At 37.4% G+C, this 27,606-nt stretch overlaps 1 protein-coding gene across 7 annotated transcripts in view; it reads right to left on the bottom strand.

The window, feature by feature from the left end:
- TAFA2 (TAFA chemokine like family member 2) overlaps positions 1-27,606 on the bottom strand; it is a 188,002-nt gene that overhangs the window by 53,056 nt on the left and 107,340 nt on the right. For all 7 annotated transcript variants that reach the window (XR_011736708.1, XR_011736705.1, XR_011736707.1 and 4 more), the window contains one exon: positions 1,811-1,917. Coding sequence is in view for 1 of the 7 variants with exons in the window: in XM_065838850.2 (XP_065694922.1) it covers positions 1,811-1,916 (106 nt within the window). In the remaining 6 variants the exon portion in view is untranslated. The remainder of the gene's footprint in view (positions 1-1,810; positions 1,918-27,606) is intronic.

Below are 27,606 nucleotides of genomic sequence, written 5' to 3'. Positions count from 1 at the left end.
AAGCTAATAACCTGATTTTGCAGGGGTACTCATGTGCATATTTCTTTTTTTATCTAAAACCAACAAATTCAAGATTTCTTAAGTTATTTTGGGGGCTTAAACACCAAGTACCATCCAGATAATTAGTGGTATAGTTCTGCTGAAGTTTCCATTGCATGAATTCATCTTGAAAGCTAAAATTGGTGGGGCATCATTTGATTCTCAGCTATGAAGCAATGATTCTCCAAAGAATCCTTAGGATTATAATTTGTTTCCATTAAATACTTGGTGACATTTTTTATTTATTAGTTTTTAAAAAACAGTAGTGAGTATACTTTGGCAAAGTTTTAATTGGATTGCGGCAAACACAGCTTGACGAGCCTTTGTGGATGGAATCAAAATGGTGTGGAGATGGGATTTTTGATTTTTAAAGACAATCAAAGACAAAGAATTCTGAAACCAGGCTAGGATATCTTGGCTCTTTTCCAACAGACAACTAAACTGGCAAGCTGCAGCTCAAATCCATGTTTAGGTTTGGGGGAAACAAAGGCTGAGCAAAGGGTGTCAGCACAGTTCCTGTCTGGCATGATGCCCATCTTTGGTGGCCTGCAGGACCACATCAGAATCTGTTTTGTCTGCAGCCAAATTGCAACACACAGAAGACTTTGCAGAAACTGTCTCTGCATCCTGAAGTCCTTAATCAGGGAGGAATTTTGAAGTAAGATATCTTCACACAGCAGAAAAATATCTAGCAGCTGGATATATAAAATACTTGATCATGATTCTATGAAATCCTGTCATCAGAGTGAACAATATAAAATGCACATGAACATAGAGAGATTAAGTCACTGGTGTTATTCGAATCCTTCCTTAGTATTTAACTCTTCATCTCTCGGTAATGTTCACATCCTGCACCAACCTTATTCAAATTGTTAGAGTTTACTCTGACCTTGAATAAGCAGATAAACAGCCAACAGATGCTATATGAAGATGAGGAGTGGACTTCAAAATCATATTACACTGCAGATCACATTTCAAGTTGTATTAGCTTATAAGAAGACATGAATATGAATTCAGCTTGTTCCTTGCATTTCAGGTTTACAGAAACACGTGTGCACACACACACACAGGAAAAACAGGCAGCTTTTTAGAAGCTTCAATAAACAACTGCACCTTCTGCTTGTGTGTATACATTTTAAGGGCTGAAATGACCAAGAGAACAAATCTCATGTTGTCAGAAGTTACTAGAGTTCCTGGTTCAGTGTTAGGAATGAAGCACAGAAAAGAGACAACACTGCAAAGCAACAATCTTTTTTTGGTGATGAACCAATCACGTTCAGCACGGACTATCCACAACATTAGCCTTGACAGATAACTACACAAAGTAAGCAGCACGTATGTTACTAACAGTTGTTTCTTTCCAAGGTTCTTTCCAGGAATTCATTTGTGGTGTTCATTGTGCTATCTGATATCTCTATTTTTATGAGACAAGCAGTTATTATTTGGGTTTTTGTTGTTGTTGTTGTTGTTGTTGGGGTTTTTTACCATCTCCTTTTGCTATCTTTTCAACTCTACTGTCATTACAAAATGACCAACAAGATGCTACGATCACAGAATGCTGAAAATAGGACTGAAATACTTAAATTTGCAAAAAATTAATAAAAGTCTATCCATTGAAAACTTTCCTCCTTTGGTATTGATTAGTGGACCAATACCAGGAGACACAAATATACATAAGGAAAAAAGGTTGCACAGACTGGACACTTTCGAATTTGTTAACAGAAGCCACAGACACAAGAGTATGACAGGACAGAACAGAACAATCTCTTACCTTTATGATGATTTGCCCCAGAGGCTAATTTCCCCCACAGCGTTACAACAAATATTATTATTAGCAGTTTTCCTTTTGTTGCTTTCTGTAAGTATCTTTTATTCATCCTGAAAACAAAAACACAAAATAATAAGTATTTTATCTTCAGACTTCTTCAATTTTTTTTTTTGTCTTAATGTACAGAGAATTCAAGAAGTTTCTGTAAGTGCCCGGCTGACAAACCTTAAGTCTTAGATTCTGCTTATCTCTATATGAGACACATCACACAGACCATCAGTTTAACCTCCCTCCCTGGTCTGCCAGTGTTCCTCCACCCTGGTCAGCACCGGGAAAATTCAACACCTCCACTCATCAGGTTTCTCTCATGGCACAAGTAGTGTTCATAACCACAGCAGACTCCAAAGCTGGCAAGAAGGATGAATCCACGCAACTGCGCTGCAGGTTTTGGTGAACAGAGCAGTGCCACTAGTGTGTTTGGGGCCAGTCATGCTCAATGTGATCCTCTCTGACCATGCAGTGGAGTTTTTAGCTTTTGCAATTGCAGCTCTTTTTGGATTCTGCTCACAAGCCATAAGGAGATAATATATTCAAATAGATCTCCAGCACATATACCAACCCTCCCACAGAGAAATCCTGTTAGGAAGACATGAGTAGTTTGGAAACATGGCCTAGAGCAGGGCAGATTCACTAGTGTCTCTCCTGTCTGTCTTTGAGTAATGAAAATATTTGATTTACTGCACCAAGGGAAATTGCACACAGCTGCTCTCATTTTGTTCAGTGACGTTTTTGCCGTGACAGCAAGACACCATGGTGGCTTTAGGTATGGTGGCTTAAGGTAACACATGACTTATTTCTCAGTAACCTCCTCCAAAGACAAAATACCTCTCCACCTCCCAAAACGACAAGTTCAAGAATGTAGGCTCTAGTGCTTAAGGATTACAGTTGTGCAGAGTGGCAAGAGGTAGAATAATGAAACGCTGTCTCACTTTTCATTCTCTGTAGAAGAGCCCTAGGGAGCCAGCTGAGAAACAGCTCTGCACAATGGTCATGTTTCTGCTGATAGGTCAATAGGACGATGATGCCTATTGTAAATCACTTGTAATAGAACACCTGCAAATATGATCATTTGAATGAAATCATGCTAGTTTGTAATGCTAGGAACAAAAGTGCCTTTCTGAATAGAAAAAAAAAATGCATTGCTTCAGTATGGTTGCACATTTCTCTCCTATTACGTTCATAAGAAGCCTAATGGAATTTCAGAACATCTCTTTTGCTCTGCTCATCTACAACACTAGCTTTAGCAACCACAACTCTGTGAAAGGCAGACTGTTCTAACACAGAATTAACCAGCAGTCTGTTCGAAGTCCCAAATCTTTCTATTCCTTCTAAGTAACTCCTTTCCTCTGAGCAAATTGCTTCCTAACAGAACACCACACACTGATAAGGCAACCTTCCCCTACACCCCACAACTCCACTCATGATTTCCAGACTTGTAACCAGACCACTTCCCTCAAAACTGCCAATCGTGCTTTCCAGGAGATCGATGAAACCTTGTTAAGCACCAGTAAGTTTCCACACCAGGCTGTCTGTAACAAAACACTACAACTCAGATTAAGAACTCAATGTGGAGTGTACCAAGCCCTTTTAAACCTCAGCTGAGAGCAAATAGAACTCAGCATCCTTTGACAGAAGTCCCACATATACAGTGTGCTTCCCAGAGGTTCAGATCACATTTATTGGTGAAAAAGAGAGAGGACTAAGCAAGTGTTGTGTCTAGGATGGTGGATATGCCCCTGAAAGCCCGACTGATTAATTATCACAGTGCAGGTCACAATATGCTATGAACCACATCAAGCTCTGCCTTCTTGCACTGATTCCAGTGCATTTGGAGTGTAAACTGCATATTCATCATCAGCTCCAGGTTTATGAAGCACTCAAAGCAAAAGGGAAATATATTATTTTTCACTGTAAATAAGAACAAAATAAATGAAGCTGGAATGCACATTCAGCATATGCTCTTTCACAGCCATGTCTGTGAACAGAATATGAATTAACTCCTTCACTCCTGGATTCTCATACTGCACCTGTTATGATGCTGGTGCCAAGTCATCTCTCATTAAAATCAAATCTTTTTTCCTCACCTACCCAAAAGTGCTCCAAACCCAGTGGGACTTGCACCATTAAGCTAAGTTGAATCCAATGCAGTTTTTTTCCTGTACTCTGCTGATGCCAGATTCACTTACTGTGCTGCAAGGCTGGCAGCAAATGCACAGCAGAAAATGCAAATACATAGGGAAACACAGTAGCTGCAGGGAGAAAGAGAGAAAACCAACCTATCTGCCTGTGAACAGCAGCCCCTTAGGGTAGGTGGCAGAGTGAAGATACAAACCTCTGCCCTCAGCCCCGCATACCAAAAAGGAGTAAGCCAGCACTGAATACAGAAGAGACTGTTATGCAAAGTAAAGGAAGGGTTTCAGCTTTGACGCAGAAAATCTGGGCTCGATGCCATTGCCAGGTTTTACAATAATAAGAAAAAAAAATACACCATTTCTTTACCACAAGTCTGTTACACTGTTCTGCGTTATTTATTTGTGTCTTTCACCTTTAGAAGGAAAAAAACCCTAACTTTGTCTTTTAACAGCCCCATAACAGGCACGATTGACAGAAAAGTCAGTGTTCTACCTTGGGACTAACAGGTCAGAGGTCATCAGCAAAAGTACAAAAAACATCTCGGTATTAAAGCATTCATAACATATGGCAGCTCAAATAAAAAGCTGGAAGATGATGTTACGTTTCAAACAAACTATGCACTATAACACTAGACCTGCAGTTGTGTGCGTTGGCCACTCAACAATGGTCAGTCCAAGGACAGACAAGTGGCTGCGTAAGCACAAACAAGGTAGGAAGCACTCTGCTCCCAGCAGTGGTGGTACATGCACAGAAGTTGCACTGTAGGAATACAGCCCCAGAAATAAAAACTGAAGGGTTTATAGTCCAGGAAACTCAGGGAGTAGGGACAGATGTGTCTCATCATCAAAGCAGGCAAACAGCTGGATAACAAGGAAAGACCATGAGATATGCTTACTATCTGGGTGCACACATTATCACCTGGGCTTAGAAACTGTGATGCTGGTTATTTTTTGTGGATTGGCAAAACAGCCCGTGATATAGCACTGTGAAGACACTGGAACTAGATAGGATTTGACCTCAGCTCTGAAACACAGCTTGCAACCCTGATTCATGTCAAGTAAGTACATCCAGGAAATAAAATTCAGTCCATTATCATACTGCTATTACGCTAACATAACAGGCTGTGTTAAACAGAACAAATGAGCTCTGAAATGAGGTCTGCTTTTACTAGACTTGATGCAGAGCTTCACAAACTATAGCTATTAACTTGAATGGTTTTCTCTGTGAGACATTTTCTTCTTCTATTTACCTTCCTTTCTGCAGAACGTCTCCCTCGCCATGATCCTTACAGTCTTCAACAATGTCACATAAGCCAAAGGTGATCAAAACTGAGAATAGCCATGCTATAGGACATGCCTCCATTTAAAATCAATTTTACACAGAAATACAAACTTTATGTGCAGCAAAAATTTCCTTCAGTTTCTAACCAAACACATTGGAAATAAACCCAAAGAATTCTCAGCACTTCCATGCAAAAGAGGACATGAGAGGCTGCCATGTTTGAGTTCATTTTTCAATGTGCTTAGAGGCAAGGGGAAAAAATATGGCTTTTTTTCTGGTCCAGAGACACATTCAAAATAAAACAAAAAGATGTCACCCACATAATTCAAACAGGCAGTGGTTGAGTGTGAGATGACTCTGCTGTGACCAGGTCTTCACTAACACTGTAAAACAATTAATAAATTCATAAGATTTGTTACTTTTGCTCCCTAGGATTCCTTTTGCCTGAAGTGCATTCCTCGTGAGCATCAAAAATCTGGTATCATGGACTCAAGAACAGACTGTTTTGGTGAATAGTGATTAAAAAAAAGATTAAAAAGTGGCTTTTTTTTTTTTTTCCTCAGGGTGAAACCACATCTGATGCTGTAGACAAGCTTCACAAACTGCTTCTCCCTGGCCCCCATTGCTCATCAGAAGCACATTGCGAATACAGTAACAGGTTGCACAGGCTCTCTTCATTGCTGCTCCACCTCACTGTCAGCCCTGCCTCACCCTCGCAACAGCAAGTGTGACCCAACTATGCAGCTGAACTGAAACTGCCATGTGTGGATGTGTATTTTCAATTTCACTGCAGCAATGTAGCATCAATAAGCTTTCGAGTTTCTGCTTTCTTCTTTCTTTGCTTCTGAGTTTGAGAGCAGCCACCTTTCCAACAGTTCAGAAACAGTGTTAGATTGCCTTACTTTACTATTTTAAGCGAAGTGTAACCTCACATAATCTTTATTGTTGAGGAGAAAAAAATGTAAGGAAATAATAGCTTTCATTCTTTCCTGAAGAACTCATACTAATAAAATTCTCATCTGTTCCCTAGGAGTAACAGCATTTTTCTCTGTTGCTTCTCTTCTTTCTTTTCTTTACAAACATCAGCTTCTGTGAAGCTGTTCAAAATTCATACATTCCTGCTCTGCATATGTAGAACCTTTCAGTGTCAGTTAGATCCATTTGTCTTCTGCAAACACACCCTGTGAATGCAAGTGTTCATAACGAGAACCATAAGCTTTTTGCACTATTAAATCTTGATGAAATGTTTAAGAGAAAAAACATGATAGAAAATAAGTCCCACATTCTCTTACTTTTCTTTTTGCACCAAATATTTTATTGGCTACTTCAGAGAAACCGGAAATGAGTAGTAGAAATCACTTCTGACCCCATCTCCTGTACAGAAATAATGCAGTCATTTAAATTATGGCTCATACTGTGTTGGATCTTATATTATTTCTTAGTTGTGTTAGTTTCTACATCCCACACAGTGTAGGTATTTGCCATTTCATTTAGCCTTTCCTGTGTAAGCTAACGCAGATTTAAAAATGCTCCTCAGGTGAATACGGTCACTTTGTAAAAGTAACACCGATGTGACCCCCGTGTGTTTGCATATATATAAATTCCCTCTATGACATTCCTGTCATGTTTGCTCAGTGAACAAGTAATTTGTCACACTCATTACTTCAGGTACAAGGTAGCTTGTGAAAATCAGTCTTCTTTTTGCTTCATATATCACAGCTTGTAACAGACACAAAGTGCATTCTGATTCTGAAACAAAGCTGGTGGAAAATAGAAACCTGTTCTCATAAGGTCCTTTCTTTGATCTAAATGGGTAAGGAAAGAAAGAGAATAGGCATTTAGCCTGGCAAAGCACATGGATCTTATACAGAAGTCACACAGGAAACCTCTGTATGCAAAGCAAAAGGGGTACAGTTTTTTTCAAAATGTTGTTGTTTACCAGGGTCGATCTTTTAATAGCAGAATAAGTAGCCTAGAAAGCTTAGCCCCACTATTGAGAAATATTTGAAAATACTTAAAGCATTGATGGTAGATCAGTACAATAAGATTGTCACTGTTACTTCCAGCTGAAGCGTACCAATGGAAGCGGATTGGAGACTTTAGGCTTAATGCCAGAAGGAGGGCTTTTGAAAGGCTACATGCAAAGGCTTAAGACACTGAGGCAAATGAATTCTTCTTCCCAAAAGTACTTATACATATGATTGACATGCATGCCCATATTTGCCTTTTATTTAAATCAATGTGACTTAAGTACGTGCTTGAATTTAAGCACATACTTTCCCAAACAGATAGGTATTTACACAACATGAGTTCTTGAAAAATGATTAGCGAGTGAGCTTTCATAAGAAGAGACGGTTTCAAGAAAAGAAAATGTCTCAAATATCTGAAAAATAAAAAAGTATGTAATTTATGAAAATATGCAGGAAACCAAAGCCATTTTTCTTTACATAGTGCAATTAGTTTCCCAGTAGCGGGAAGCTGGAGATGGATGCACATACAGGTAATTACATTTGCCTGCAGTATCTCATAGCATTTGGATGTGAAATTTACATATATATTATTGTTTCCAAAATCTGATAAGCATGGGTACTTAAATTGCCAGAGGTATGAATGCTTTAGCCACCTAGCTGCAGGCCACCTCACAGCCAGAACCCCTGAGAGATTATGGAGAAAACTTTCTTGCAGAAGAATATATACGGTTGTGATGGTATTGCCTTGAAAACTCACACAATACTGATGAATGGCCTTCCCTCTAAACTGCTATCAATGTTAATCTCCCCTGCCTCCAGATTAGCACCAGTTCTTTGTAAACACTATTGATTGTAATTTTCACCTTCATTAATTTTCAGATGCAACATCTAACTGAAAGCAATAAAGAAAGCAAAGAAAGAGTAAACAAGAAATGCACTGTCTTCCTAACCAGCTTCAACTCAAACAATACAAATGTATTGAACTTTGTATATATTAAATTGCTTTCATGGTCATTTCATCAGGACAAGCAAAAGAGTTCATCTGATGAGCATTAACATTGACACATTACTAAGTACTCAGAAAGAAAATGTCATGAATTTTTGTGGGGTTAGATTCTGTACCTCTATGTATTTATGAAAATATTAAAATAACAGTAATAATCTAGCATCAGACCTGCACATCCCATTCATTGTGTTTTTAAGTGCTAACACAAAACATTACAGAATATTTAAACATCCAAGATATTATAACATCTTTAATCTACCCAATGATGTCTTACACCCTTGTGAAATAAGCTCTCACAGTTAAGTACTCAGTATTAGAAGGTACTTCGGCTCTAATTCACATCATTTTCTCTGATATTATTGTGCCACTTTAAACTCTTTCCCAGTTTCTATGCTTAAGGGAGCTTTAAGTTGTAGGAGCTACTATCTATTCACTTAATCATCATGGCAGTAGTATTTGCTTATATCTCACCTGTGATCCTCTTGCAGATAGTAATTCAAATTTTCCTTATTCATATCTCACTAACCAACTGAAAGTTTAACTGGGGAAAAAAAAAAAAAGCTAACATTTCAATGGGCTTTGAACAAAATGTCTCACTGAGACTTGAATCACCTGGTATACTGTGATTTCATAGAGGCCATTGCAGTGGCAGAGATAAGCCTCCAAATCTATCAAGGCAGAGAAAGCATCAAATATTAGTGGAGAATGGTGACTGAAGTGCTCATATTTAAAAGCAAGGACGAAAATGATCTGGGCAAGCATAAGCCTATTAGTCTGACCTCTTCAGTCTGCAAGAGCTTAAAACAGGCTTTGAAGAAAAAGATAAATTAAAGACAGAGAAGTAAATAGAACATGGGATAACATGCAGCAATGCTACCAAGGATAGATTGTGCCAGACTAACTTGACAGCTTTTTTGATAAGATAACTGATTTTCCAGACAAAGAAATGAAGTAGATATAATTTGTCTGGATTTAGATATAGCATTTACCACAGTGTCACTTCGGAACTTACACATTAAGCCAGAGACTCTGTGGATTACTACAAGAATTGCAAGGTAAATCCAGGTGTGGTAACAGCGAGTAGTACTGAAAGGGACTATCAGGGATTAATAGCATTTCTGCTACAAGTTGTGAATTTATCATTTGAAACAACAAGTGTAATAACAATTACTTTTTTTCAGTTGATCACTTAGAGTACATCAGTATCAATGTGATATGAGATGGCTGTCAAAAAAGGTAAATCCTATAAATTACTAAATTATATATTTCTAATAAAGACACAGAACAATGAGTATGTATTTTCTTAAACTACTACTCATTATAATCTATACAATTCTGGCAAAACATCTTCACAAAAGAAAAACTAAACCCACAAAACATATGGTGACAGTCTCCTATGATGTTCACAGGAACAAAGATGTTACCACTGCAGCAGTTTGAAAGAACTTGGCTTTTGGAGCAAAACACAGGCACAAAACAAAGGCTGAAGGGAAACAGAGATTGAAGAAAGGAAATAAACATAGTGAGGACAAGAAGCATATCCATACGAAATGGATTAGATGATATCTTGCCAACTGGCAGGATCAAGATGCTCAGATTAATCATTCAGGAAGCCTCCTCCAGTATTGTCTCCACATCAATATCATGATCCCCTATTGTACATTAGCACTAGAAGTCAAGTCCTATTTTTTTCCACAAAGAGAACTATAGGCAAGTTCTTTCCAAGTGCATTAATGTATTGTTTTCTTCTGGAGTTATTTCACTCTCCTTGAAAAACGTCACAGCATTTCTCCCTGTGATATCCTATGTGAAAACAACCGTGAGGGTCCTCATTAATGACCTGAACACATGCTGGGCTACATACAAAAATTGGCCATGCTGATGAACATCTTATTAAGATTAATATTTGTGTTTATTTTTAAATCTCTTTAAGGCATATTTGCCATCACCGTGTCATAGATTGTACAATTCTATAAGATTTGACATGACCCAAAGCTTTACAGGACTGTATTGGTGGATGACTGAGTACAAAAACTGATTTTTTAATAACCTCAGTGAATTGAAGTCATACTGTTGAACATGGATGACCATTCCATGATGAACACTCCCTCACTTTCTCTTGAACTTACTCTCTTTTCTATCACACTTGCTTTAAATTGAAAATCTTCATATTGCCATCATGTTTATAACATTGACATCATGAAAGAATAAAACTGGAAGGCATCACAGTTGTCAGGTTATGAAGGAGTTTTGTTTACCTAAAGAGTCCAACTGTAGAAAACAAAAACTATTTCCTTTCAAAAATTGAACATTTTAAGATATAAACAGAAGAAACAATAATATTAGAAGTATTTTAAGAGTGCGAATATATTAATTTTAAAAATTTTGTAATTATTAAATGTATTTAAAGTTACTATCATCTTAAACATAATGTTTTTCAAGCAATAATGGAGGACTAATTCTGGGATTCTTACACGGATGTAAGAATATGGATTAAGTGCTATGGTTATGTTACATTATATGATCTTGCCAGACTTGAAATTTAATATGTTCACAGGAACCATTCAGATTCTGCTGCATAACTTCCCTAGTGAAGGTCAAATTTTGGTTTTTGAAAAAATTCTTCTGGCAAATAACACTGTGACAGACCTCTGCAGATGAACAGGGAAGCAAGACTCAGATGAAGCTCATCTATGCTATTCTCATGACAATTATATCTGTCAATAGATAGTAGCACTTCTGACAAATAATAGGTAGGTCTGAGCTCAATCTGTGTTTTATACCTGACTCCTACACATTTTGGGCCTTACTTGAAGGCAATGGTTCAAGTGTAAATAAAAAAATGACAGGTTGCTCAAATCACAGAATAATATGAAACTTGCTTGTGCAATGACCAAAATAGCTCTAAAAGCTCACATAGCACGCTGCTGACTGGGAGCAAACCTAGTTAAAACACAGTTGGCACACACTTCGAGAAGCTGAGAACAGAATCTGCTGTGAGAAAGAGGGGCGTTTCTTCATTAACAGGGCCTCAGCATGGCGTGAGTCGTCGGACCTATCATCGGTGGGGCTCCAGCGTGTGGACTGCCCATGATACTCATTTAGCGAATCCATGCTTGGAGCGTGGATTTGTGATTAGAGAATAGTTGCGTATATAAGGAGACATGCTTCTGTAATAAATGGCTTTGCATGATTCACATTGAATCGGAGTGCTGAGTCCTTTATCGTTCCAACAGAAGCCAGGTTGCACAACCAACCTTCAGCTGCCATCTGGGAAGTAGAAGACAAAGTCCAGCAGCTAATCCAGGTACAGGCATACCTCAGCAGAGGTATAAACCCAAAAATATTGTGAGGTTTTGGCCCTGGCATGCTATCTAATCTGTCACATAGGCTTTAATATCTAATACTTTCTTAAGCATCATCCTATATGCCACACAATTTTGAAGTGTCCTCTCAGTATTTTCTCATCAGTGTTCTGATACAGTAAGAAATTACTAATAACCAGCTCATACACAAAAGAAATTCAGAGTACTCGTGTGACAGCTCTCTAGGAATGGATTCAAGTCAGGTCAGAATTTGCTTAATGATGACTGAAGTATCTAAGTGATAACCAGGCTTCCTTGAAATACCCAATCTGTTCCTCAAACCCTTTTCAAACACCTTCCTTTGAAAGATACCAGCAGCTACACAAAAGCCATATTGACCATATTGTCATGAGTTTCATCCAGGTGAGTGTACCTCCAGAAGCAATGCACTCACTTCAGCATGCACTATGCCAGCCTTCCAATGGCATTTTAATACAGCCAGGAGCTCACTAAAAACCCAATCATAACCTTCACTTCCTAAAAATCTATACCCAGCTTCCTGTTGCATGATACGCAGCTTGGGATCTGCAGATGGAGCACAACAGGGGGGTGAATGACAAACAAATCAATAAATAGTGTTCTGTTCCTCTAGTGTCCTGGATCAGAGAATTTTATGAGGTACATTTATGTTAACATTTCAGCTTGGAGCTGGACTTTACTTCTCAAACAAATTTTTGAGTTGTCTCCATTTATAATGATATGGTATGATCTAGATCACATCACTGAATGATTCTGGAATACAGGGAATTAATCCCTTTTAGATGAAAATAAAGCAGAAGATGAGCCTGGGAGCACACCTAATGCACTCCACCAGTTTAAGGGTGTTCAGTTCAGGGGACAAGAGCTAGTTGAAAACAACCTCCTTCTCCACTAAATGAATATAATGTGGACATTGTGCGCTCAGCAACAACAGTTTGGGTCTAGAAAATTACTTCTGCAGGGATAAACTGTTTGCTAATGTAGATGCAGCCCTATGATCTCATGAGGAAGGAGATAATTATCATCATTATTTTATGCTTGGATAAGATGCCCTCTTGGTTGTGACTGATCTGAAAAGCATTTTCAGATCCTGAGCAAAACTCAACAGCATATTGAAAGGGACCTGTCACTCAGGAGGCCTTCAAACAAGTTCTGATGTGCATTTTAGGGCCATTATTCCTACCGTGACACCACAGCTAAGAGAAGGAAAGTTTGTGTGCCAAAATCAGAGAACAGCTACCTATAGTACAACCCCCTCATTGAGAGCACAGAGTACAGAATAAATTACTTCAAATTACTCAGTGAATTTTTCCTTTTGTGAAAGAGCAAATCCTTTGTCTTTCAATGCAGAAAATTGAAGACAAGAGCTTTGCTGTCTTTGTTTCACACTGAGTACTACCTAATCTACAAGCAAGTTTACTGCTGAAGGAAAATAGAACTCATTGTATAACTGCCAAACTGAATACTTTACTGGCTCCCTATCTGCCACTCTCAGGCGATTAATTATTGACAGCTTTTCCCTGAGTCTAGTAGTCAAGCTACCAATAACTACACTTTTAAGGTGTGTAGGTTGACCCTTCTAGGTGAACAACAGAAAATGACAGGTCAAAAGGGAAAATCTAAGAAATTACTGACTGGAGGTGGGACAGGCCCTGGCCAGCAAGGAACTGTCCTGCCCACCCCACGAGGACACCCACGTCCCCTGGCCTATAGGGAGGGCAATGGCTTCATATCGCCCTGGCGGGCAGGACTTGAGTTAAGGACTGAGCCCAATAAAGGTCATATTAATAATTAGATTAAAAGTCTTTTATTCCAGCCTAAAAATGTAAAGTGTCCTTAAATTAGAAGTTTATTAGAGTAAATTAAATCTGACTCAAGAGGGTTTATGTACCGTAATACAGATTTGCCCAAGAAAATCCTCAGACGTTACCATATTTACCACAGGATTAACTGTTTCTAACAAACTCTGCATTTCTACTCTTATGAATGTTTAATGAAAAAAAATACTTTCATTTGTATTTCATTATTAAAGAGAGTTATATCATTATATTTTCATAAAAATTGCATTAACAGTATTATTAGTCACAAGGATGTTCAGGATTCCACGCATTTTGTTTCAAAAGAAGGGGTTACAGCCCATGTTTGTACTATTTATGATTAAAGAGAGTCTTTTTAAAAAATTCTTAATTTTATAATGATTCTTAATTTTATAATAATTCTTAATTTTATAATAATTAATTGGAACTGTCTAGGAACTAAGCCAAGTAATGACTATTCTGCTGTCAGTTACAATCTAAATTTGGTAATGTACGTAATCCCTATAGTCCACTACAATTCTTTTACTGCTGTCTTAGAAAGGCTTTCCATTATTCTCTCAACGTGCAAGTCTTGAAAAGCGTCTTTAGATGTGAATGAGAAATAGCTAGTACAACATAGGAACAGCCATAAATGAAAGACAGCAGAAAAGTATCCAAACTTCTAAAGATAAATGGTGAGATACAAAGTTTAGAATGTTGTTTCTGTGAAATCATGATTTAATTTTAATAACAGAGCATTATAATTTACTAAAGCACAGGCATAATACTGTACATGCATTACTTAATAAGAAAAAACTGATATAATAACATTTCCGTACCACTACAGTCACAATTGTAAATGTTGCACTGCCATCACCACCAAAGGAAATGATTACGTGTTTGCCAGACTTGGAGGAAACTGTATGTACGATACTGAGATCAGTAGTTCATTATACGTTGTTATAATTTTGGAAAAATCACCAAAGCTTTCATAACTCAAAGAGAAACAAGGTGCAGTCTAAGCCAACTTGTGTACTTCCTTCTGTGTCAGTTAATTCTGTTTTATTTTAATAGCTATCTGCCTTGTATTTTCTACAATTCTTGCCAGTAAAACGTGAAAACTCTGTCATGACATTGATGCAATGAAGGATTTTTCTGGGTTTATAGTCCTCCTTGTATAATTTGCAGTTGTGATTGTTAACAATGGGCCTCCATTTCAGTACCATACTGCACAGTGAAGCAAGCACAGCTCCCTCAGTGGTTTCTTGAGTTCTTTGACATTTGGCATTCTCTGAAAGCTCCCAGAGTCCAATAATTAGCTAAGAACTGCAATTTTAATTATCCTTTGTAGTTGCAGAGAAAGAGTCATTTCTAAAGGCAGCAAAAAAAAGGACCCATTCTCATGTATTAAAGCTTTGAGAACTTGAGAATGATGAACCTAAATTTCTGGACAATCAGATTTGGCAAGTATTGCCAAATTTTTGCTTTGGAAATAACTAGTGGGGGTTATGTATTTATTTTATGCTTCTTTTTTTCAAATTATCCACAGATATTGCATGGATACTCATTCTGAATAGCCACATTAACTCTGATAAATTCACTTATGTCATTGTTGTTCTTACCTAATAAATATAAGTGCCCAACTAGGACTATAAAGAATTTGCATAAAACAAGACCCAAATTATGGAAAGGGGATTTTTGTCCTCATTTCCCTATGTAATTTTGAAATTTCACAGATAAAAACGAAGTTGAGATTTCAAGGTCAAGATGGGTTAGCGCAAAAGACAGTTAAAACATGCTGCCTAAATGACATAACTGAACTACTGTAGAAATACATACATTTAACAAAAATCCATTAAGATAAATGGAATAATCAAGACAGAAGAAAATAAAAGTGTGTTAAATAAGACTTCTTGTTTTGTTTTCTTCATTTTTAATAGTTGATAGCAGGTACCCCTTCCTTTTTTGCTGCTATCAGAGCAATGAATATTTTGTTTTCACTGTCAAACCTAAATGCTGCTAAAACTCCTGTGGCTGCTAAGCCTCCTGTGGCTGGCAGGAATGAGGATGAATTCTCTTTGACATATTTCTGTGAAAAAAAGAAGAGCCATGAATCTGTGAAGTTACTGTCTTCAGGTAATTTCAGTGGTAGTTGGATTGCTCTTGTATATCCAGTCTAATATACTGTGTTTGATGCTGGCAATTCACGCTTCTTTAGTAGAATGAGGACTAAAGTCTAGTTGAAAGAAACTAAGTGTCTAAAGAATGCTTCTTTGTACAATAAATGAGACAAGTGCCATTTTCCAATCCTAAATTTTCATTGTGCTTCACCTAAGATAAAAGAGAACTGATGAACCTAAGTTGTACGTCATGACCTGAAAGTTTACCAGTCATCTCATTAACTGCAAGATGTGCAAAGCATATACATGAAAAAACAATGAAATGTAGTGGGAAAGCAATTCACCTAAAATGTATTGCTCCCATAAATACAAACCACTGTATATTTGTAGCGTACTGTCAGCCAGATAAAGCTCATCAAATATTAATTCTTTGTTCAGCTACAATGAACATCTTTTTATATGAAGCAAAAGATAAATAGGACATTTCTTATGACTACTGTAATTCAGAAATACTCATCTACAGACAATATGAGAATGACCCTTCACATCAAAAAAAGTTCTTCTGTGAGCCCCAGTATAAATTTTTGTTCTATTTTGGCCTGTTCCTCTAAATATGATAGTTGCCAAATACTATTTAAAACTTAATGAAAAAGCTATATTTTATTATTGTTGTCTTCTAGCTTGAGCGATGCCAATAGGTATATCTGCATACTGACCTGAAAAGTAGGGGATGAAAATAAAGATAAGCCCACATTAGAACTTGAGATCAGAGAACCACAGTGCTTTAATAAATTTCAAATCCAGAAGAGAATTTCAGTTCAAACTAATTTCAAAACCACCCTAAATCTTCCTTTCAACTTGTGAAATGCGTTACAAGAGGAAAGGAATTTATTTCTTCATAGCAGGAGGAAAGTTCTATAGCTCACTTGTCGAAAAAATACAGTTTCATTGATGAAAAGTTATGCAGAAATTTGCACTGAGGTCACTTAGCTGTAAGAAGGAAAAAAAATCAAACTAAATACACAAAATGAAGTATAGGGCAACAGAACTTTGATTTGGTAATATTGCATAAGTCATTCACCCAGATTATGGAAAATCCACAATCAAGTCCTTGAAGGCAGCTGAAGGAATATGAACCTTCATCTTCCGGAAAAATATTGCAAGGAGTATGCGGTGATGTAAGGTAATCTCAGATTCTTTAGCTAATGCTGCTCCTAGAAACCTTTATTATTCATTGGAACACCAAAAATCTACCTCCTAGGTGAATGTCCCACCCACTACTCTGCAGTCACTCTTTCTCTGAACAACTGTGTTTGATACGAAACAGAAAAAGCATCAAGGGATAACCTTTAGAGCAAGTCATTCACATCTTCACTGCACAATCAAATTTCTGAAGGCAAAAAAGAGATTTGAAGACAGGTTACTTATGTCTTAAAGTAATTTTGTACAGAAGCAGCTGTTTCTTCTCCTTTTTGAGGACTAACAGTAGGCCTTTGTTTTACTATTTTATACCGTCTGTAAAAGAAATCAGGTGTTTTCTTTTGATCAAATATTTTGTTCAATGCAAACACAAAATGCACCAAAACTCCCCCAAAAAACTACTTCAGCAACAGCACAACAGAAAACCACATATATTTATATTTTACCAATTGAAAATTTGATGAAAATCAAATGATATCTTGAGATCTTGAGCTTCCACTGAACCTCACTTTTCTGCCCTTGCCTCTATATATACCTACATTTACATTGCCCTGGGTATGTAGCAGTCACTGCCTCCACCAGCACATTATGCTTCGGACTCTGGCAATTGAAGATGGAATATTCCCACAAGGCATAATGATTGTTCAGTACCACTGAAACAGTGTAATGCAGATAGGGAGAACAGGTGCAAATCAGAGGGTAGAGTGGAAGCACAGAGAACAACTTCAATAGAGCAACCTAACTGGTGAGGCAAGTAGATTGACTGCCAACAACTTGAAACTGTTTCACTGTTTCCATATTTTATTTGAATCCTATTGCATCTAAATCCTTGAATCTGAAAATTATCTAAATACAAAACACATTAAGTTCTTATAACACTAAAAGTAGTATTTTGCAATGCAAGTGAAATGAATCTTTAAGCTCATCTATGAAAATCACATTATTCAAAATCTACACAGACAAAATGATAATAAAAAATTGTCATAGAAGCTGTGCCTTAGTTTCAGCTAACTTGGAGTCACATGTGAATGTCCTGACATACTGCAGAATATGGTTTCTCCACTTTGGAAGATGTGAATATTAGAAATAAAACACAGGTTTACTTCATGTTCAGCTTTTGGTCACAATCTGTTCTTGAATTATAGCACTTTTGTAAGTTCTCTGGTTAAAGGTGTTCCAATTTGAGGACATGATTAATTATCCATCAAAACCGACAGAAAAGGCCTGTATTCCACTGAAAGCTGAATGATCTGCGTGAGGCTGCCATTGCACTAAAAAGTCATTCCCTAATTCAAATGCTACTTAACATATATGTAGTGTACTAGCACCATGAGGACATGCTGTGGGAGGCCTATCTCAGAAGACCCTCTCTCTGCTTTGGTGGTTATGACACTGGCCCCCGGTGAAAGACTCAGTTCAACTCTGCCTTGTGCAAGACAGAAGTGAAAACTATATGCTGCAGTCATTAAGATAATGGCATAATCATGCAAAAGTGAACTCAAATCCCTTCAAGAGGAAAGTGGTCTTGCATAATTGGAGAAAAACCTTAGTCCAGTGCAACCAGAGAGTTTCATGATGAATCTGTTTTGCAGGGCTCTTCAGCTACCCTATTTTATCCATTCTACTTCATTTTCTCAGCACTTCTGGGGACCAGTCTGCTGTCTACAGATAACCACAGCTATGGCCTTTGTACCTAAGCATATGTGAAGGAAGAAGGTGAGACATACCTATGTCATGAAAGTACTAGATAGTATGGAAAGAAGCCATTGTAATCTCTCAGAATGAGACCCAAAGACTAAGTTCCAGCTGCTAAGTTTTCACCCATCTACCCCAAACAGTGGATAATACTATATACATGTTAATCTAGTCCCTGTAAAATCCCACGTGCAGTTTTGCCCATTTTTGCAGAATTCTAGAGTACCTGCAGAATTATGAATTAGTTATCTACAGCTAAAACAAATTTTGGAGATACAATTTAAAAGTCAGTGCACAGCATACTTCAATTACTAAGAAAAGGTGTTACAACTACACAGTTTAAAAAGAAAAAAAAAAAAAAAAAAGAGTGAAGTCTGAAAAAAATCCCTTAACTACAATTTCAATAATGTATGCCAAGAAATCAAAGTATCAGAAAGATTAGAAATTATTCAAATCGACCTTCCCAGAAGTACTATTTTTCTATCAATAGAAGAATCAGTAGAAAGCAACTGCCTACCTCACAGTTCGTCAGAAAAGGAGCTGCCTAGCTACATTTTGTCAAAAAAAGACACCACGCCAAAATGCCATTATAATCCAAGAATCAGGGAAATAATTCATATCTCTAGTTATGAGCCTATGATGTAGCTGGTGTGTTGTGCAATGCTGATTTAAAATCTACTCAATGTCTCTTAAAACTCTGATTCTTAAAAAAACATTCAGGGTGATTACAAAAGTTTTTAAGTTTATAATGGCCATGATTTAAAAATTTCTTACCCTCTAGCATTTTTTCAGTAGGATGAGAAGAAAGATCTATGCTGCTTTTTATTTTTTTTTTAATAAAGACTTTCCAGAAGTGATCGATGTAAGGTGAGACAAGTGTTTAGACTTCCTAAAAAGAAATCCGAGACATGCAAATCTACCTACCCTCTTAAATGTACCCACTACTTCAGTACAATGCAGAATGGCTCAGAAATTATGAACATTATAACTAGGAAAGAGCAGAACATTGATCCTGCTTCCACTGTAATAACTACCAGAGTGTACAGGGCATGGAGCAAATAAGACTTTTCTTCGTGGACTTAAAGAGACCTCATTAACCAGATATTCTGTTCGTATCAGTTGCTATCTTGTAATGTAAACATCTGGTGACCATGCCATACAAAATTTTGTTATCTCTCATGCTAAAGTGTTAACTGTATATATAGCCTTTGCTTGGCAGACAAAATTTAATTTTGAGACAAAATACTGGATTTTCACAATATGAAGAAGAGAACATTCAATCCTATGATCCTTTATTTCACCAGGATAATACATAAGTGCTGTCAAAATGCTTTCAATAAATATGATCTTCTCAACTTTTCTGCAAATACCTTGACTTGATTTTACTCTTAAATTTTATTCTGTATATCCAATGAGCAAAGAAAGGGTATTTACAGTGTCAGAGTACTATTAACACAAATGGAAAACACACCCAGTGACTACAAGCCTGTCACCTTTTTTATGAAAACTGCAGAAATTTTCAGCACTTCATGAGATGAGAGAAAAATTAGTGTCCAGAAGGCTACATAGAACCTACATGGCAGGCACACAATGAAGGTTCAAATTAAGCACTCAGGCATTATTTTCAAGTTTATTCCCCTGAAAGCAGCTCTTTTATTAAAGATTATTAAAGATTTAGTTGAGCTTCACAGCTAGGACCTCCTATGCACAGTATATCATCAACATGGAAGCAGTCATTTTTAAAAGATCTAAATCTTCGGTGTGTCTTCACTAAGGTAGGCAGCTGCCATGTTTGTAAATGTATAATTAGATGTATTTATAAGACATTTGGCTCAGTTAAACTGAAGATCTAACCACAGAATAATCCCCAAAACACCGAAAAAATAGTCTCTAAGTAAAGAAATGAGGTCTGTTGCTGATTTTGGGCAACAAAATAATTTCTGAATCCAATAAGAAAATGCAGATGATCTCTAAAACATGGATATTATCAGGGGGCTTTTTTCAGTTCAGTAGTTGACACACTTGACTGTGATGTGCAACAGCATTTTGACTGCAAAGATTGCCACTCTCTCCCAGCAAAGCCAATGTCAGGGACTTGATCTCAGTGTCACATCAAAATTTGTTAAGTCAGAGAGAAGGCAGGCCTATAACTGTGGACACATCTGGCACTCCAGAAACTGTAGATGCATATTACAAGGGCTGAACATGCAGAAGAAAAGCCTTCTTCCTCAAGGGACAGAAGACTATGAGTGTCATGCCACCCAAAAGGACCAGTAGCTTAGAGTTGACAAGGACACCTTCAAACAAACTGGTTCAGAACACTTAAGGACATGTCACCAAGTTGAAATATGCACAAGTAACCTTTGCCCTATTAATCATAGAAATTAAACATTATCCAGGAAAGCTGGAAGGTACCTTTGGAAACAGTCTGCAAGCACAGTGTTGGAAAGGTGGCAGCAGCCTCAACCACTCCCTAGTCTGCTCCTAGTAGAGAGTGAACACAGTTTTAGTCACATAAGCTGGCATTCACCTGCTAAAGTATTTTAAAGATTAAGTGTCCAAATGTCTACATTTCTCTTACAGTTGACTAAGGGGAAAAGAAAGATTCGGGAGCCGGTTCACAGCAGCTCACCACAGGTAAGGGCTGCTGAATCAGCCCTGCAATTGCAAGTTTCATTATAGAAGGAGCTAAAGAAACTAGTCTAGACAGCTCAGCCTTTTAGAAGTCTAAGCCTAGATGAGATTAAGCCCATTCATGGAGTCCTTCACTTACCCAGCAAAACTATATTAAACAGCTGCGATCTCCTCCTCCTGTCACGTTTATGACACTACCTCTTTCCTGGTAGGACCAGCAACAATGAACTGCAAACCTATGCCAGCTATTCAGATGTATTTGTTTCAGACCATTCTGTTCACTTTATTCTTTCTCTGCCATGCACGAAGTTCTCCACCGAGATTATTCTTGATGGAATACCCTGAGGCACTGTCTTTGGGAACTGAACACCCCACTGAGATTTAGAGGCAAATCTATTCCTTAACACCATTTTCCAGGATATCTGAAGTCCTGACATATCCTTAAAAGGTATTCTATGTTTGCTAGCTTTCCTGTATCACTGTAAGGAGCAGAAATGACATTTCACTCAGTGAAAGCTGTGATTTCATTATTCCAAGAGCTGGAGCTGTGCAGATCTCAATCTGTGTTAAGATCAGAGAACTGCTAAAATTTCTCCAGTTTTTCCTGTCCTCCTTAGAGTCAGAAAAACATGGTTTAAATAAAAGAACACATAATACATAGCCTTACATATTTTACAGCTTTTAAAAGACTTGGAAGAAGAAATTTGCTTTTCTAATCAGAATTTAACTCCCGTTGCTTTAAAATTCCTCACTAATTATCTATTCCAATGAGGGTATTTTACGAGTATCTAGAGTTTTGGTTTTACCTGGTAACCAGAGGGCAGCTCTTTGTCTGAGGTTTTGGTATTATTTAGCAGGATTTTAGTTTTCATTCTTAATAGATATGGCAAACATTTTATCCTGCTGCTACTATATTGTAGCATATTTAATCGCCAAGTTCACAAGAAATCGACCTACTGCTTTTCCCAAGCAGATGGTGGAAGTTGTTTTTAAAACTGTAGCGAGAATTCTTTTCCAAAATGCTTGCATAGTTTATGAAGTCTAATCACTGTTCAGTATACACACAGAAGATCAGCTCATGAGCATGTACACAGTTGGGGGCCAAATATGCAAAGTGTTGAGCATTCTAGCCTAGAACTAGGCACTGGGACAACTTTTTGTATCTAAAACTCAGCCCTTGTTCCAGTACCTGTGGAACTAGGACTATACCCTCAGTTCCCGGGATACGTGAGGTCTTAATAAATATTGGTGTCCATTTTGGACTTTACTATTTACTCTTTCATTATACATATCTTTTCTTATTAGTTTTAAACATGGGTAATTTACAGCAATATAAGTCAGAAATGCCTTCAATAAAAACTCAGTTTTAAATGAATTCTACTTTAAATGCCAAGCTGAATCTATGGGCGCTGCAAAATGAAGACTGTCTTGAAACAATGCTGTAAAAAATAAAAAATTTACATAAACTCATTTTTTGTAGCTTGGCAAATAAGAAATATGAAAAAGCACAGTAGGTGACATAAATCAGAAATGTAGGTTCCCAATATCTCCCAGTAACCTCAGAAGTGCAAATCTGGACCTGGATCCAAACACCATCCCTTGCCAGTCATTAATAACTGTAAAGTAATATTTTAGAATAACTCCTCCGGGAAAAATAATAATAATAATAATAAAAGAGGCAGTAGAACCACCTCTTGCCAATCCACATACAGCACAGGAATACAACTAGAGACATGACCTGGAGCACCCAGTCTGCCCTGACCTGACCTCAGAGCTCTGTCCCCCAGAAGAGCGAGCTCCTGCCACCCCACCATGGCATGGGCAGCCCTCAGCCAACGCTGCACCAGCAGCTACGGCCCACAAGGTGAGCACTGCTGGGAAAGAACTGCTAGAAGCAAAGTGCCCTGGTAACAGCCTCCTAAACCTCCCCTTAGCTCAAAGGACCTGGCCCATATATTTTATAAGAGAAAGTATTAAACATAATTGTTTCACATAAATGTAACCCCGTTCACACAGAAGCCTTATATAAAAGTCCATTGGCTGTTAACAAATCACTGTTATTCTCAGTGAGTTTGCAATATTTTTGAGGCTGTCAATCCATGGCTTTTTCAGTGCGTTTAGCACAGTACTAACTGTAACAGCTGATGCCCAGGGAAATAAACAAGAGCTATCACCAATAGTGTCCCAGTAACAGGAGATCCTACCAACAACTGAACCATCAAATTAACAGGTCACTGATATTAATTGGGATCTTTGAATATTGCAATATGTTATTCATTTGTACAGTGAAAGTCTGATTCCTTAAATAGTTACACAAAGACTAGGAGAGAATAAATATAATGGATTAATGAATAATTTCAGAGAATGAATAGTATGTATTATGTTACGGGAAGATAATGATGTGCCATTAAATAGATTGACTATTATGCTTCCTAAATTTCAATAATGTAGTTAAGAGCAAATAGGGCAAAAAGGAGTGAAAGAAATGTAAGGTTCTGATTTAAAATGTGTGCCTAAGGACCTTATGTGTATACTCCTTCACAATTTAATCTGATTAACAAAAAGTAATAATTTTCTGCTCAGTGCTGCATGTGGAAAAAAAAAGTTTTCCTCTTATACAAGGTTTTGTGTAAACTGCTTTTCAGCCTCAAGATAGCTAACAAGTTAGTTATTACAGAGTCTGCATAATTTCATTACACAAAGTAGGGCTTATCACACATTTCACATCTAGACTGTATTGTAAAAAAATTGTATCCAGTCATTGCTGATTTTGACTGACTGGAACTAAATATGGTGGGAATAAAATACACTTTCTTTTCCAAATGCAAGAAGAAAGGACGTTCTCATTAAAACGATTTGCTGATATAACTTTAAACAATTTATTTAATCTTCACCTTTTTTATGTAAATATCCTTCAACTGAGAATTTTAAAAGTATAGTTTGAAATAGATTTTGTAAAGTATAATGAGATGCTCTGTCAGATGGGAAGACAAATTAAAAGTGCAATTCACACTGTTATAGCAGCATTGCCATCACGGAGCTACTAATCTTTTGCACAATGCTCACAGTAGAATGTACTCCAGTCTCCGTAGGGCACGTGATTATAGACTTGCAGGGAGGCTGAGATTTAAATTATTCATCAATACGGATTTCCTTTTGCAGAAAAATTAGTGTGCCACATAAATAGCAAAACTGGTAATTCTTGGCCTTTTGCAAATTAACTGCCTGGTAATAGCATCAGTTATTACCAGTTAGTTTCCCTAGCAGTTACAATAGCAATATTCTGTCAAACAAAAAGCTGTATGAAAATAATGCTAAAGACAGAACATCCGCACAGCCAATTAAATGTTCAGAATGCATTAGATCCTGTAAATGTAAACAGCCATGCTGCACAAGCTTGTCAGGAGATCTGACGAATGCCAGGTTACGGCCACAACCTCTAAGGCCAGAGAACAAGGCTATCTTAGCTATGGCATGTCTTTACATACGAACATCCAGAGGGAATAGGATATCAAAATAATTTGCCTGAAAAAAAAGACTTGCAATCTTCAAAACTGTCAGGTATGGATTTCAAGTGAAGTGATACGTGCTTTCACCTTCTTGTTAACCACAGAACAAAACAGGCCCATTATTTACACAGTCAAACTCTGTTGTCATCTAAACGATATTATTAAAGTTTTGCACAAGTGGCACCTGCCTCAGTTGGGCAGCAGAGGATGGCAGCGTTTGTGACACGCTGGATCTGCAGCCCTCCAGCGCAGCAATACCAGAGTTTGGTTTCTTCTGCATTTGGGGGAACTGCCACAGAATTTCTAACCTACGAGATGGATTTGAATAACCAGTTCCTTGAAGCTTCACTGAAGATATTGATTGGGCACAAATTAAGCACATGCCTAAAATTTGGCCATTACTACAAAACAGGCAGAGCAAATCAGTGAAAGCATTTTAGTGATTCCTTCCAAAGTGCTGTGGCGGATACACTCGACACCTCCCCACCCCCCAGCAGAACCCTAAATCACACCCCTGTGACAATCACCCAGAATGGTTCTTTGGATTTCTTCTGGCTCAAAAAATTGTAACCTACAAAAAAATATACAAAATTAAAGGCTTCATAAAAAATTAATTTTGGCAGTTAAATCAAAAAAAGCAAATATTCTTGATTTTAATACGTAATTGAATTAATTGCTTATTCTTTAAGAATGAAACATTCAAAAAAACTAGTATCAAAGAGGAAATTATCCACCTCAGCAAAATCTAAGTGAAATGCCAACATTAAAATTAGAGGGGAAAAGAATGAAAGACACTACCTATATAATTAAATGCAAAAAAATCCATGCAGGTTGATACTGGGCCAAAATAGACCATCAGTTCAAAACGTGAAACCTTTACCTCTGCAGCCTGAACAAGAAACAAAAACACATCTTCTGTCTAGCCTCAACTGTCCTCCAGTTACATGGAAATTGAAGCTGTCTGTGGTATGACACAACAGGGAAATTAGTCTGTTACATCAGACTTCAGTTCAAACCTCAGTTCGCAGTTTTGAGAATTCATGACAATACTTTGGTCTCACAGGGCAAATTGCATTCGCATTTTCAGTATTTTTCTTTCAAGACCACCACAGCACTGTGATGGAGCTAATGGATGTGGACCAGTCCTATGTCTGACCAATAAATACAGACATTTAAGTTAGTCTTGATTATTCTTTCCTGGACAGCCAAAAACACTACATCGAAAAAGCTTAGGGTACACAGTCCATTCCTCCAGAAATGCAGTTAGATCTAGTCAGCCTCCTCTTCTGCCCTCTGAGGGACACACAGAGAATACACAGGTCAGCCAAGACTCTTCTCCATTTCCCATGGCTGCCAGTGGAGGCAGTCTGGCACGAAATGCTTTATTTCCCACAATAATGATCACAATGCAAATGCTTACACCTCAAAGAAATTTGTCTACAGGAGCTGAAAATATAATCTGGGACACAAACCAGACACTCCTAGAGAGAGGACTCAGTCCCTTACATATTGTTTTTCTCAAATGTTGACAGTTTTTTTATTTTGCAAAGATATTCAGCAAATCATTAGATATACTAAAGGAAAATGTATTTTACTCCATTAAGAATAAGCTTGATCTTATTCACTGAACTAGTAAACATCACTGATTCTACCTTGACAAAGTCCATGAGGAGTGAGTTGGCACCACCAGGAAGTTCTACAGACTAAGACACTCCTTCCAGGAATATAGACCTGAATCTAATCCAATAAGAAAAAAACATTGCAATATTATTTCCAGTTTTTAGGCCAGATAACATTATGATTTAAAAATAGAGCAGGTTTCATTATCTGGAAGGGGTTCATTTGGTACTATAAACAATGCTTTTTTTTTCAAGAACAGTATTAAACGAATCTATCTTCCATCTTACACAGAGACAGAGGCAAGACAAAATAGAACCCACATAGAAATCAGTCCTGGTTCCTAGATATTTTATCACGATTTGTAACACCAACAGATGCAGGTGAAGTTTTTATTTCACTTAAGTTATTGGAAATTTTGATTCTGAAATTATTATTAGGAAAAACCAATTGAAAATAAGGTTCATGGAAATCTCTTTCACATAATCTACTTTTATAAAAATCCTATTCAGATTAATCTAACTACTTGCTCATGGATACAGCAGGTATATTTGACTTCTCATGGACAAAACCCCACACAGTGGTGGTGACTTGAAGCATTCCTACTGCATGTTGCCCTCCCTCCAGCCTCTTATCACTTCCTTGCTTGCAATTTGTAGATTAGATATCCTTCCAGAAGAGCTCCAGAATGCCAAAGCTTTGGCATTTGTAAGGATAAAAGAATGAAATATTTTTATTTAAATACAGTTGGTTCTAAACATAATTTCCCCCTTTAAATGTCATGTATTTCCAAATATGTATCTTGGTGATGATTCCTATAATTTAAAAGCAATAGAGTGAAAACCTTGCTCTGCTGAAGCAGCACTAAAAAACCATAATTACCTTGCCTATAGTCTCATTTGTCTATCTGGAACTAGCAATCTCAGTGTTTGGAAAAGACCTGGACATTGTATGTTATGGAGCATCCAGACTAAATATAGCTCCATGCCACTGCAGCTGGACTGCCTCTCTTGCTCAAGTTAGTTCATTTAGAAAGAGATTAAGTATCTCTACATTGCACAGCTAAGACTGAAGGCCAAGTCCCTTGGTAACTCTAAAGAGACTCCAAGCACAGAGGAAATTCCTTGCAGATAAAATACAACTGTCAGATTATAAACTTTCCAGTTTTTCTATTCCCTTCCTTTCCTCAAAGGGAGAAGAGGGCTGAGCCAGGATAATTACATTGTCCTTTCAGCATAATTACCCAGCTTTGTCACTGCTTCACACATAATTAAGTATTAATATTAGCCCATAAGTAAACAATATGTACATGGTGTCTCTGCAATGTGCATGGAAGCATTACCGTATATACACTCCATCGGTTGGAGCAAAATTGTAAAATGCATGCTGAATCTGAACCTACACTATGCTGTCAGATATTTTCGGTTAAAACAA

This window comes from Patagioenas fasciata, chromosome 1, assembly GCF_037038585.1.
Source record: "Patagioenas fasciata isolate bPatFas1 chromosome 1, bPatFas1.hap1, whole genome shotgun sequence".
NCBI classification, from domain to species: Eukaryota; Metazoa; Chordata; class Aves; order Columbiformes; family Columbidae; genus Patagioenas; species Patagioenas fasciata.
This window is presented reverse-complemented; position numbering and strand designations above follow the sequence as displayed.